The sequence below is a fragment of the Malaclemys terrapin genome, chromosome 7, assembly GCF_027887155.1.
Source record: "Malaclemys terrapin pileata isolate rMalTer1 chromosome 7, rMalTer1.hap1, whole genome shotgun sequence".
NCBI lineage: Eukaryota > Metazoa > Chordata > Testudines > Emydidae > Malaclemys > Malaclemys terrapin.
In genome coordinates, this window is record NC_071511.1 from 86,621,746 (window position 1) to 86,634,953 (window position 13,208).

At 40.7% G+C, this 13,208-nt stretch overlaps 1 protein-coding gene across 1 annotated transcript in view; it reads right to left on the reverse strand.

The window, feature by feature from the left end:
- Positions 1-13,208, reverse strand: part of SGPL1 (sphingosine-1-phosphate lyase 1) — a 48,495-nt gene that overhangs the window by 3,281 nt on the left and 32,006 nt on the right. The window contains exons 7-13 of the mRNA XM_054034274.1: positions 8,355-8,443; positions 6,895-7,000; positions 6,166-6,264; positions 4,903-5,052; positions 3,502-3,740; positions 2,026-2,172; positions 98-218 (exon numbers count right to left, since the gene is read on the reverse strand). Coding sequence (XP_053890249.1) covers positions 98-218; positions 2,026-2,172; positions 3,502-3,740; positions 4,903-5,052; positions 6,166-6,264; positions 6,895-7,000; positions 8,355-8,443 — 951 coding nt within the window. The remainder of the gene's footprint in view (positions 1-97; positions 219-2,025; positions 2,173-3,501; positions 3,741-4,902; positions 5,053-6,165; positions 6,265-6,894; positions 7,001-8,354; positions 8,444-13,208) is intronic.

Genomic DNA, 13,208 nt, shown 5'->3' on the forward strand with positions numbered 1-13,208 from the left:
TATTATGCAGTAAAACTCTATCCCAACAGGGATGTGTGAATTTAGAGATTTAATCATTTCAATACAACTTCACTCTTATTGTACAGGGTCTCCTTACCATGCCGGTGGTCTTGGCTTTAGGGTCCTTCATGATCTCTAAGACACAGTCTCTGACATCCTCCAAGAATTGTTCTGCAATGCCAGGTTTTGTGTGCAACAGCGTAATGCAGAGATGGATGCTACAAGCAAAGGGGAGAGGAAAGATAAGCCATTTCACAATGGAAAGGGCAGAAAACTATTCCTTACATTTTCAGAGTAACTAGGAGGGTTTAAGTCATACCACTCCCCTTGACTGATGAGGCCCCTTCGAAAATTTAAGATATAACACGTTGGGCCTGCCAGCACCCATACGTAGGTGTTCTAAAGAATAATCAGATTGATTGATTTTCAAAAAGGAAAAGCAGGTAACTCACTGCTATTGCCCCTTCAAATACAATAAATCCAGGGAGAATACACATTAAACAGTGTTTCCCAGACATTTGAAAGCTGAGCCCTTCTTTACAGAAATGGCAGTCACACCTCCCTCTGTAACCTCACCACATGTTAAAGACCCACGCATCTTAATACATGTAACTACAACATCCCACCCTTCTCTAGTTAATCTTTCATCCTTTCCCTCAACACACACACACTTTAGGAAATGCTTGTGTGGATCTTCATAATATACTTCCCTCTACTTTCTTACATGCTTTGAAATATTTTAAAATCTCAACTCTGATAACTATTATTAGTATCTGAGCTAGCACCTATTGAAATGAATGGAGCAGCTCACACCTCAGAGCTATTGTTTCAGCTTCTCTACAAACTCACCTCTACCTTAGCCTCATGTTTTGAAGGTTTTCTTTAAAAGCGATTTTTTTTTTTAATTGCAAACTGAGAATCTGGAGAACAAGTGAGAGGTCTGTCCTTGCCTCCCCACTCAGGTACTGCTTCACATCCTTGAGGGGCATGTGCCCCACCCTTTGGGAAATACTCACCAAGTTCTAGCAGATTGTTGTATGTAATCAACTTTTAACACAAGCACCCTCAAATGCTCTGTAATTAGTGTGCATTTTCACTAGGAAGTGTGTACTTACTTTGTGTTAGCCAACACGTTAACTAACATGAGATAGAATACTAGCAAGGACAAGGCAGTTTGTAGTTTTCACACATTAGCAGGTTGAGGTGGAGAGTAATAGGAAGCCCAGCGTTTACCTTGACCTAACTCATGTTCAAGCTATGAACTGCCTTGTCTTCCTTAAGATTTTAATGTCCATGCTTTGATGAGCAGTGAGGACAAGGCCTAAATGCAAGTTGTTAGCAGATGTGCATAACCAACTCTTGACAAAGCAAGAGGGGCCATTTCATACATAGGACATAAAAAGCAACCATTTTGTTTAGTCAGGCTATGCAGACAGCTCAAACACAGTAGGCTAAATGGGAATATTTACATATTGTAGAAACCCACAAAATTTTGCACCATTCTAGGCTTCCAGAAAACTCTAGGAACTAGCATAATTTAGGTTCCCCTCCAACTTTGCACCTCAGTGAGTTTTTTTCTCTGTGTTGTGCAGTTTGTTTGGTTGTGGTTGTTTTTTTTATGAACACATTTTAGAAGTCTACTTTCAGAGATGCTTGGCTAAGAACTGTAGACAACTACAATCTCCTGAAAACCAGAGATCTATCTCGACAGATAGTCAACATGGTGTAGAGACACATAGATGTGACTGGGTTTCAGGAACTCAAATTCTAATCCAGACCGCCACTGACTCACTGTGTGGCCTTGGGTAGCCACATCACCTCTCTGACTTGATTCCCTCCATCTGTAAAGTGAGGGTGCTACTTATCTACCTCCTGCACAGGGATGTTGGGAGAACTGGCTATAAGAAGTGCTGTAAAGTTGCTCTTCCTGGATCTAAAGGCATTTCTTGACCACAGGTGTATTTGTCCATCTGCTAGGCTACAATTGGCCTAAATTAATTGTTCCCATTTTGGCAGTCAACTCACCTTGACGGGTACTGCAGGACATTTAAGTTCCATCCTCTAGTGCTTAACAAATTTGACAGCCGATAGATATCAAAAACATCTGATCCGATAGAGATGACAGACACCTCAGGTTTCCCAAAGATTTGGATGTTGTCAATTTTCCGCAACCTTGAAACAGTTAAAAGTCATTTATTTTCTCAATAGTAATAGAAGATAACTATTTTGTGGGCCTTCTCAGGCCCAAGGGAGGGAATTCCATAGCACTGGAGCATAGAGTGAAAGATACAGACAGTATCCATGGCACCAAAATCCCTCAAGAATGGGTAACAGTTCAGGGAGTCAGTATGTAACTAGGACACAGCCTGTTAGCCTAAACTTAACCCATGCCCACAAAAGGTAGATTTAGTGATCTACATTATCAAGTGCTCCTAATAAATCCAACAGACTAGAACCAAGATTATCCAAACCCCACTTACCCAAAACAATCATGTTTCCCAAGAATCTCAGGTACATAAGGATGACTATCTCCCTGCCACTTCTTGTGGGGGAAATGAACTTGTGTATTTACAATGTTTACTGAAGGGCAGACATTTCCTCCCCACCCCGCCCTCAAGCCTTCTTATTGGGGAGCCAATTCACTATGGAAGTTGCATGTTATGGAGAGTCAGGAACAACTTGGTCACTCACGAGACACCCATGGGATGCGTTACTGGTGCAAGACATTAGTTTCTGGAAAATTTAAACCTTTCATTTAAAAAAGAAGTTTAGCTCAAATGGTTAACAGCAACCTGCTGAACAAAGATGCCATGTTATTTTCCTGTTGTAAGTCTACAGACAGCTTTAATGCCTGTGCTTGCTGCTCATCGCGCTGCCAAAAGCATCAGTACAAATCCTATGGTAGCAACAAAACTGTCTAGAATTACACTGCTGCAGCTGCAGCTAACCACTCAGGAAAGCTATGAGACCAACAATCAAGAGTGCTCAGACAAATAGAGGCTGTGAAGAGAGTGAGGTAGCAAAGAGCACAAGCCCTTTGGGGCCAAAAAGCACCAAGGTTGTCTTCAGAGAGAACAGCTGCTCCTTCTTTCAGCCAGTGGAGTGGAAAGTTTCACATTTCATAACCCATTAGCTAGTGGCTGATACAAAATACAACACCCCCAAAGCAAGGTTCAGGGACAGCAGTGTGGTAGAAATTCCTACACCTTTTCCCCTCCCCCCACCCCAAACTGTAAATTGCAGGGAAGGGTTGGGTTTGAACCAAGGCATTATTGCTAACTTCATGGTCAGAGACCTGGTCCCCTCCTCACCCTCATCCTTTGCACGAACTTATGGCTAGTCGGTGTTTGGATAAGCCCATAGCATATCGAGTAACACTGGACTTTGGGCTCTAGCTTCTTCAGTCTGGAGGGTGGGAGCTAAGCAATTTTGGGAGGGGTTCTATGTTTAAGCTCCAGAAAGGCTCAAGAGGGATGACAAAAATAAAGCCAAAAAACATACCCTGATTCAATGAACCGTGCAGTACTAATGATCTTCTTAGTAGCCTCAACATAACCATCTTCTCCCATGTACATCAGGGTTGCCCAGCAAGCTGCAATGATGCCACCAGGTCTGGAGCCAGCAATGGTGGGGGAGGCATAGATGCCCCCTTGCCAGTCAGGTGCAACAAAGAACTGATAGTGCCTGTATTTCTTGTCACTGTACAATACCACTGAAGAGCCTTTTGGGGCATAGCCATACTGCAAGACAGACACGACGACAGGCAAAGGGTATGTATGAGCACGTACACAGGTAAAAGACTACAGATAAATTGAAGTTCACATTAGATAAGCACTGCTGGCATCCACATTCCCACCCTTTCTCATGTTCTGAAGTATCCAAATATAGAAATAGTTCATTTTAACATCTCCCCTTCCCCTGCCTTTCCTGGATATTAATGCTACTTTATGGTACAGTGGTGGCACCAGAAAAATTTTGACAAGCTCTGGCAGAGATCCAATCACTCAGGCTGCCTGGGGAAAAATGCCAAAGCATAGCAGGAAGGAATCAACTTATTCTCTGAACCATGATGTTGTATATTCCCCTTATTTAGTACATAACTATAGTATTATGGGTCATAAAATTGTCCATTCTCGTTCTACCTGTTGAATTTACAAGATATGACAATATACAAAAATATACTAATTACAAGTACTAGATATATATATTTTCAGAGGACAAAGAAGAGTTCAAATCCAGCTTCAAACACAAAGTACACCGAATGATGAAAGACTGCATAAAGCAGAATTTCCTCTCTTTATCCTAAATGGACTGCCCTTTATTTTCATTGATAGTTTCTTTTTGTGTTAAGGAACAGGGCTGAAAAGGGGGCTAAATACTTACTGTACCCATCATGAAGCACATATTTTCTGAACTGCAGCAGTGAATCTGAGATGTTCTTACCTGCTTTGGAATTTGGGTCCATAAGAAAAAGGGGACGTTTAAATACATACTGTTGCAACACAGTACGATTGGACCACACCCAGGCAGAAAAATGTTACTCCAGATGCCTAAAATCAACCCCTAATGCCAGCAAGAATACAGAGCACTAAGATGTTCATTCATGTGCATTGGTTCCCTGGCAGTTCCCACAGCCACACGCAATTTTATTCCTGTTGTATTTCTGCCACATCCTCCTCCTAGCTCAATTCTAGTGGAATGCAATGGAAGCAATACAAAGTGCTATAGGAATGCCAAGGACAGGGTTGACATTAGAACTCTTCCTTGAATGTCCATTATGGCAGGCCTGGCTACTCCACTTTTAAACTGTAACCGACTCTTATAATTTCTTAAAGAAAGTGGATCTGGTGCAAGCAATACCATTTAATTAGATAGATATCCCCAACGGCTTCTCCTTCTCACCTTGTGGGTATCTGCAGAAATGCTAGTCACACCTTCCACACGGAAGTCAAATGGACGCTGTAGCGGAAACCCTGCCTTCTCCATGAAAGCAATGAGGAAGCCACCCAGACAGGCATCCACATGGAAGGGGATTCTATACTTCAGTGCCAGCTAAACAGAGACAAGAGGTCCTAGTTAGTTACTCAAGCAAAACCAAAGAAGTAAGTTTATTAGAGTTCTTGGGACAGCTGAGTTAATTTTGTATTTCACATTTGAGACAACGTTTGGAATCTCCAGAAGGGTCCAAAAAGCATTACTGCATCAATTCTCAAGCAGTGGAGCACTTGGTGGGGGGTCCAGAAGATCTGGCTGATCATATGATGTTGTTTCTTCTTGCTTCTAGATTTAAAAATCCACTATGAGACTGCTAAAAATGTATTACTTGTCCTGTTATTGACATAGGAACGTAACATGACTTGAATGGGAGGAGGTGTCCACGATACACTACTATGGCGTGGTCCACGTTAAGAAAAAAAAAATTAGAGTCCCCCTGATTTGTAACATAAAAAATAAAGTGAAATATAAATCAAAAATGTATCCAATATTCTCTCCTCCCACCACTCCAGTTATGAACCCACATAAAGGTATTTCTAAACCCTTTGATTTTCCCCAAGTAGTTTTCTAATCATATTTGTTTAAATGAAACTGTTCCTCCTCCAACTCCCCACCCCAGCTCAACCTCCTGCTGCTCTCCCCAGACTTGGCCCTGCAGTGAAGAAGTCTAGTGCCAAACAATTGTGAAATAGCCTGACAATAAAGCATCTTCAGCAACAGAAGAAGGAAGATACAAGAGACTGGCAGTGTATTCCACTTTTGAAGACAGAAGCATGCATTTAAAATTTGCCATTTTGTAAGAATCCTCATCAGCATGACATATCACTGTATGAAACAGTTCAAGTTGTCATTTGAAATACTTAAATCTTGCACTATTGGGGCAAGTTTTAAACTAATCTGTAATAAATTATACCGAAACCTGAGAATCCTATACTCCCGCCCCCCGCCCCCAGACTGCTTCCCAACCTCATCACTGTTGATTAGCAGCTGATCTGCTTCAAAACAGTTGCTCTATTTCCCACTAGCTTGTTCCTCCTTCTACCAGATTCATTCAGCAGTGTCACAATTCTGCATTTACATCCTTTTCTACAAAGGAAACACTTGCCCAGAATATTCAAGTTTTTTTAATCCCTCTTCCCTTCCAACCTCATACTTCAAGGGGCACTCTACCTTTGCCACCTCCTCAATTGGATCCATAACTCCATGGGGGAACTGGGGAGCTGAACAGGTCAGCATCGCAGTGTTCTTTGAAATAGCCCTTTTCATTGCCTGAAGATTTAAAGACAGAAGATAATCACATGCCATTTTCCAATTTCCACCCTGCCAAAAAATGAAGCTACTAGATTTAAGATAAACCAAAACACAAGAGCTTATGAACAGTGTATATAGGAAGACCTTTGTGCACAGGCTGTAGATGGGTGTTCATTTCTACTTTCTGTAAGAACTCTAACTACAGTAGTCTGTATCCTGTCACTTCAATTTCATAGCTGTTGTAATGAAGTAGCACACTCAGCACTTCAATTATAGACATAAGAGACCAATTAAATCCATTAACCCAGCCCCTGTCAGTTCAAGATTATATCCCAGGTTTTCTAATATTTTGTCTGAAACCCAATTGAAAGTGCTTCTGCAATGCCTAGACACAAGGATATATTCAATTCTAAATTAATGTGCTAGGCCAAAGGGAACAGTTTAAATCTAAATTGTTTACAGCATGGCCCAGTGTAGAATGCAACAATTATTTTTGCTACAGTTTTATTTGCTGTTTCTGATAAGCACTAATCATCACCACCATGTCTACCTATCAACCCATCCCTGATGGGCAGACGACTGCTATTTCAGGAACATTATTGAAAGTTTCCCACAGAAGAGGTGTCTAGTGCTGTCTAAGAGCAATACCTGAACATCCACTTGCATGGTCTTGGTCAACGGTATGTGCACAATCTTCAGTCCAAAATAATGAGCTGCTTTATCGAATGCTGCGTGAACACTCATTGGAACCAGTCTGAAAAGAAGGAAAGGCAATACTTCAACCAAGGAATGTTTAGGCTGAATTTGAATACCTATCCAGGTGCAAGCCAAAATTCATACCGCAGGCATTTGTACACCTTATCCCTTGCAGGCAGGATACTCAGCCTATTGGCACGATTTATTAAAAACAGGAAATGCGGGCCAAAGCTTATTTTGGGCACACAGGCCCTGTGCTTTTCTGAACTAAAATATACAATGTTCCACCATTCACTTCAAACTTCAAAGGGACAGTTAGAGGAAACTGCTTCAAAAAGACTATTTCTTTGTATTGACTTATATGAAGTAAATACAAAACTCATCATTCTCCAGCTCTTTAAAATAAAGTTCTCTCATCTCTTCCAAAATGAAGTCCTGTTTATAAAAAAAGTGTTGAAAATTGTGCAATGTCACTGAGGTTTGCTCTGCAGGAGCACATCAGAATACAAACACGTGGGGATGCAAGTACACCAAAGGAAAGTAACATGCAATCTATAGTAAATCCAATAGATGGCAGTGACTGAAGGCTCAGAAAGATTAACCAAAGATGAATTAACTTGGATTCATGATGCTTCACAGTTGTTCAGCAGTCTGCAACAATGTTAGGAAGAGAGCTCCTTCCTTCAGGCTTAGAAATTTGGAATCAGACAAAAGAACACTGTTCTTATCTCTATTATAATATTTCCTCCACAAGCAATTTACCAAAGAAACGCTTACTGTTGCTTCATGAGCTTTAAAAGAGTACACACTGTATGAAGAAGAAATCATTGGAGCTTGATGATGTAGTGCTCAATACAATAGCCTTTCAAATTCCAGCTCAAAATCATATGCAAGAAGTATTTTGGTAATCTTAGTCTAGCCCTCCTATTTGAGCAAATCAAAACTCCAACACATTTTAAACTCTGCTCCAGAGAGGTCCAAAGCTGAAATGGTCTGGGTTTTGTAGGCGAGCATTTAGGTATTGGCAAAGCTTTTGGGGCTTGGAAGTGGAGATGCTTCTCACCTATCTCTAATTTTAGATTCAAGTGTGCCTATGCCCCGAACATATACACTCAAATTCAAATTAGAAGGGATGAATCATGAGCAATGCTGTTCATGTTAATGTCATCTCAGACTGTTGAAAGCCTGCTGTACTATTTTGCATTATTTCTTTCAGTTTGGGTTTTTGTCCTAGGTTTGGCCCTCAAAGTTAACAAATGAATGGAGGGGGACGTAAGAGATTAAGAGAAATGAGAGAAGAATGCAGCACACCACCTGCCCCAAGCCAGGGCTGTGAGGTGATCATTTTTCAGGAACAATAAAATCAGACAAATCATTGAAAGAAAAAACAAGCCATGGAGGTAGTTACATACATTTCTGGGTGCTTGATTCCTCTCTCGTAGGCTAGATCCCTGTAGGCTTTACAGGCCATCAAAATGCTCTCAGTCCCACCAGAGGTCATCTATTGTGAATAGAAGAAACAAATGAAACAAAGTACATTTGCAGAAATAGGGGTGGGAAGGGAAGGGAGGAGTTGAGAGGTTAACATGCCAATGCTCTGAGTGAGGTTTCAGGCCAGAGCGTCATAAGAAAGGCTCAGTTCTACAAGTGAACTGGAAACCAAAGAAAAGATTAAAGTAGCTTTCTAGTGCTTGAGAACCATCACAACACAAAATGTGTATCTAAAACACAAGTTGTCTTCATTCTGAAGACAGGTGGCAGAATAGGTTGCTCATTCACAAGTTGGTAGAGATGGTTTTATCACAAATGAAACTACAAAGGGCAATAGCGCACCTGAGTGGTGCTTTTTCGATCACAATACAGGAAAGCAAAAATCTACAGACTTCTGATCTTCATATCACCAACACCAATGCCACAAAGAGCTTTTTAGAGTGCTTCAGTTATTTACAAAGGAGAAAGAGCTAATCATATGGGAAAAGTGTTTAATACAGACCAGTAATTGTTGTATAACTACAGCTATCTATACAGTTGATTCTGCCTCCATTAACTTTGGAGCATAGAGGCATAGGTATGAGAGAGCAAAAGCATAGACAAAGCTTTAAAGAGAACATTCCAGGGTGCTCTTGTGGGAAAAACTAACCATTTAATTTTCATATTAGTCATCTTAGACTGTAAGCGATTATTTGCTGATCACCTGCTGCATATAAAGTCACTGCTACCCTGGGTCAGGGGTGGCCTAAAGGTTCCAGTTAACTGGGCTAGATGTTCATAATTAATTTGCCTTTGGAGAGCTTTATATTTGGATCATCAGCCCTGCTTGCCAATCCAAGCACCACTAACATAAGGTAAATCAGAAAAAAGGTAACGGTCAATGTTTTTATGCCTTAAGATGTATTGCTGGTCTGCTACAAAAGCACAAAAAGCAACATCTGCAAAACTAAGTGGAAGTGCGAATGTGTGACAGTGACTAAAAACACATACAGATATCATGAATAAAGGTCACAAACAAAAAATCCCTCTGTATTTATTCCTGCTGCTCTTTGTGCCAAGCAGCAACAGCTGCTTCAGGCCGTATCCACACCAGGGATCTGAAAACAAACTGTGCTCTTCATAATTTGCAAAAGCAGCAACCGAAAGGCCTGAGGTAACAGAGCTTCAAATCGGGAGGGGGAAACCGCTGTATTTATTGTTAAGCAAGCAGGTGGTGGCAGGAATATTATAAACATGTTTTATAAGCCACGTCAGTCATTCCCAAATTCTTCTCCAAGCCCTTAACCTTTTTTTTTTTTGTAGGGGGGTGGAGAGGTGGGAGAAGCGGGGACTGCTGACACATTTGGAGACCTCCCTACTTAATGTAGTATAATACTAACAGAATTGTTCCTCTTTATTATTAGTTGGTGGTATTTAAATGAACATGTCTTATTTATTGAAACACCTACATTCTGCTATTTATTTACCACAATCTTCCATTTATATTATTAGATGCTAAGTGGTTTACGCTACCAGATCCTGGTGCTTCGCTGAGGAACTCCCAATCTTGCTTCAGCCTCTCCTTCACTTTCGGGACAACACCGCCACTGATAAACTGAGCAGATACCAATTTGCTGTGAAGTTTAGCTTGTTGCACCCGATAATGCCAGCCACAAAGTCCTTAAGATTTCTGTCAGCATAGCTAGTCAGATATGGGTGTTAAAGGTTTTCTATGATCCTAACCAACATAGCTATACCAGCAGAAGACCTAGTGTAGATGCAGATATACCAGTGAGAACATCCTTTTGCCAATAAAGCTTATTTTGTTTGGGGAACTGTTATAAACTAGATCAGCAAAAGCACTTTTTTGCTGGTATAAGCTGTGCCTCCACTAGGAGGATATGCCAGTATATAGTTATATTGGCAGACCGTTTCTTGTGTACACAAGACCTGAATCATGTCATAGGATCTCTCTTCCTCTAGTGTCTGCGGTGAGCTAGGCAACTGGCCAATGTAGGGTGATTCAGCACCAGCTCACAGCCTTCTTAGATATTTCTCTCTGCTCCCTTCAAAGGAAAGTCAACGGTAACAGGGAAGTTGAAAGGATTAAAATCAGACACTGCTTTTGCGTTTTTCTTACCCTAGTACTCTAGTTTCAGAAGCCAGTACAGAAAAGCACATGCAAAAATCAAGAACAGGAGTGTGTTTTGGGAAATGGAGGATAAGAAACAACAGAATCCCTCCATCCTTTCTAAAACTGTGTCAGTTGTTTCCTTATGAATTCCCTCAGAACTTCAAAGTACCTCTTTATACATCTGAAGTTAGCGTTTAAAAGTGAAAATGTGATGTTTAACCAGAGATAGATTCTATCCTTGTCTCTTTCTCAAGGGAATGAAAGCTTATGGGTCCTTACAAGTTACTATGAACCACCACCCTAAACATATCCCTTTTCCATTTACCTCTGCATTAAAAAGAAGAAACCCATCCGACCCCTATCTTAATGCCTTTCGCAGAATTGTGGATTCCAGAGTTTAATTGTTGACTAGGAAATAAAACCTTTAGAGATGGGAGACAAAGCTGGCAAAAAATCCTTGATTTTCCAGGTTGTACTAGCCCCATGAATGATATCAACAAATTGTAGTTTGTTGCTGGGGAAGCATGTACACCAAAATCCAGTGCACAGCTATTCCATGGTGGCAGCATCACACAAGGCCGCTACAAGCCAACCTCCTGTCAATCCCACTACTTACACCTCACAAGGTGATCCAGTCTCATCATTGGTAGATAAAACCCACAGACCTGCAAAAGGGCAAGTCTAGGTCCACAAGAATGGTGCTCACATTTCACGTTTAAAAGCCGACTTCCAACGTGAAGCTAGCTACCTGACAAAAGTTCAAAGCACTGGAAATTGGGAGAATGGCAGAAGGAACAAACATGCCAAGTTTTAGAGAAGATACAAGGGTGACTCATTTTCTTTCCTCTTTCTGCCTCATGTACATACTTTAGGCAAATAACTTAAAAAAGACACAGGCAAAGCTTTAAAGAGAAAAAACACCAAGACTTTATGGTAGCAAAAGCATGTGCACACAGAAGTCAGCAAGAGCTCTGAGTTGACTGCTTGTCTCCAGCTGAGGACAGGGTGGGCACGAGGAGAAACAGGAATGGAGAGGGTTTTGTTTTGTTTTTTTTAAAGTGCTCCATTCTCCTCAATGACACTGCACTCAAACCAGGTGCTAGTCTTTAAAATGTCATGGATTTTGCTGAATAACGGGGGGGAGGAGGGGGAGGAAATTCATTAACTGAAGTTACATGGAAAATCCCCTCTTCACTGGAATTACAGGGGAAATCCATAAACATTCTCAGAAGGACGCCTACAAAAAGAGAAAGCTTGCCGTTGAGAATCCAATTCCACATCATAGGAGAAAGAAATCCCCAGACTATGCAGTGAACATTACATGATTCAGAACTGATTGTAAGCCTCCATCTGGAGTCTCTTGTTACTGCCCCCTAAAATTAAGGGCCGCAAAAAAGAGAACTGATTAAGAAAAAACTGGAAACACGTTTTCCTGTTGGAAAAGACTAGCTTGAAATATTTCCAGAAAAATGAGCATCATCGTAAAAAGTAATTCAGGGGGGAAAAGGTGAGTTGAAAACTCCTACAAGGGATTAGCAATAGTAGTATTTAAACATAAGGGGAACAGTTTTATGAACGTGTCCAGAATGAAGACAACTCCCATAAATAATGAAAGTTGTGCATCTAATTTAACATTCACTACACTGATAATTTACTCTATTTTGTTTTTACACTCGTCCAAGGCATAAGTATCATTCAAAATGCTGCAAGAAGTCATACATGATTAAGAAATAAGAAATCCTGAGAGAAATCCAGTTCTAGAGTAACAAGGAAATAAATTTGACCTCAGTGGAAAGCAGTTACAGAAACAAAAACCTGTTCCTATATATTCCCCAGCACTCTGGACACTGAATTTTTACTATGTTTATCCAACATGTTCCACCTGCCTTAATAGACCACTGAGGGGGGCATTACTGAAATTGTATCAACAGTCCCAATTCAGATTAGTAACAACAGTGGTCACCTCATCCAGAATGAAAGAAACCAGACAGTAATGTCTCCAGACATGGCCAGACTATATGTCTCAAAAACAGCAGTTATGGCCAACAATTTCAGGAGCAAATGTATATTTTAAACTACAAGATTGTAAGTGGAATAAAAGTAAATCAGAGACTTTATACATTAAAAAGGGACAACAACTTTCAGACTACTCAAATTTGTTTAAAAAAAAAAAAAAAATCACAGAAGTAGATTCAAGCACTACAGCTGTCCATGGTCTGCTTCATTTTGTTGCCTCACACACCGCCTCAAATGTTTCTCTTTTAAAGTCTGAAAGAGTCACACAGAGGGAAAGCTGACTGCCCCATACAAGGTCAGCAGTGTCAAATACATGAAAAAACAAAGCGAAGGCACAGATAAAAATGCTTTTTCCCTGGCCCTTCAGAGACAGTGATCTTAGGTGTTAATCTGAACAACAGAAGGTGGGGGGGAAACATGCAAGTCTGAAAAGTCTTCGAAGAAATATTCCTTTAACTGTTTGGCACAACTCTCTGGAATGACTATTTGAGCCATCAGAAATCTTGATGAAATATTTAGGTACAAAACCTTACCTAGAAGTTACTGTTTTGAAATCATGGCCCACTTCTAACCCTTTGAGACAGTCTGTCACACTATGTGCTCAAAACATCTGGCCTCCACATCACCTCTCTGGGGCCTTCCTTTA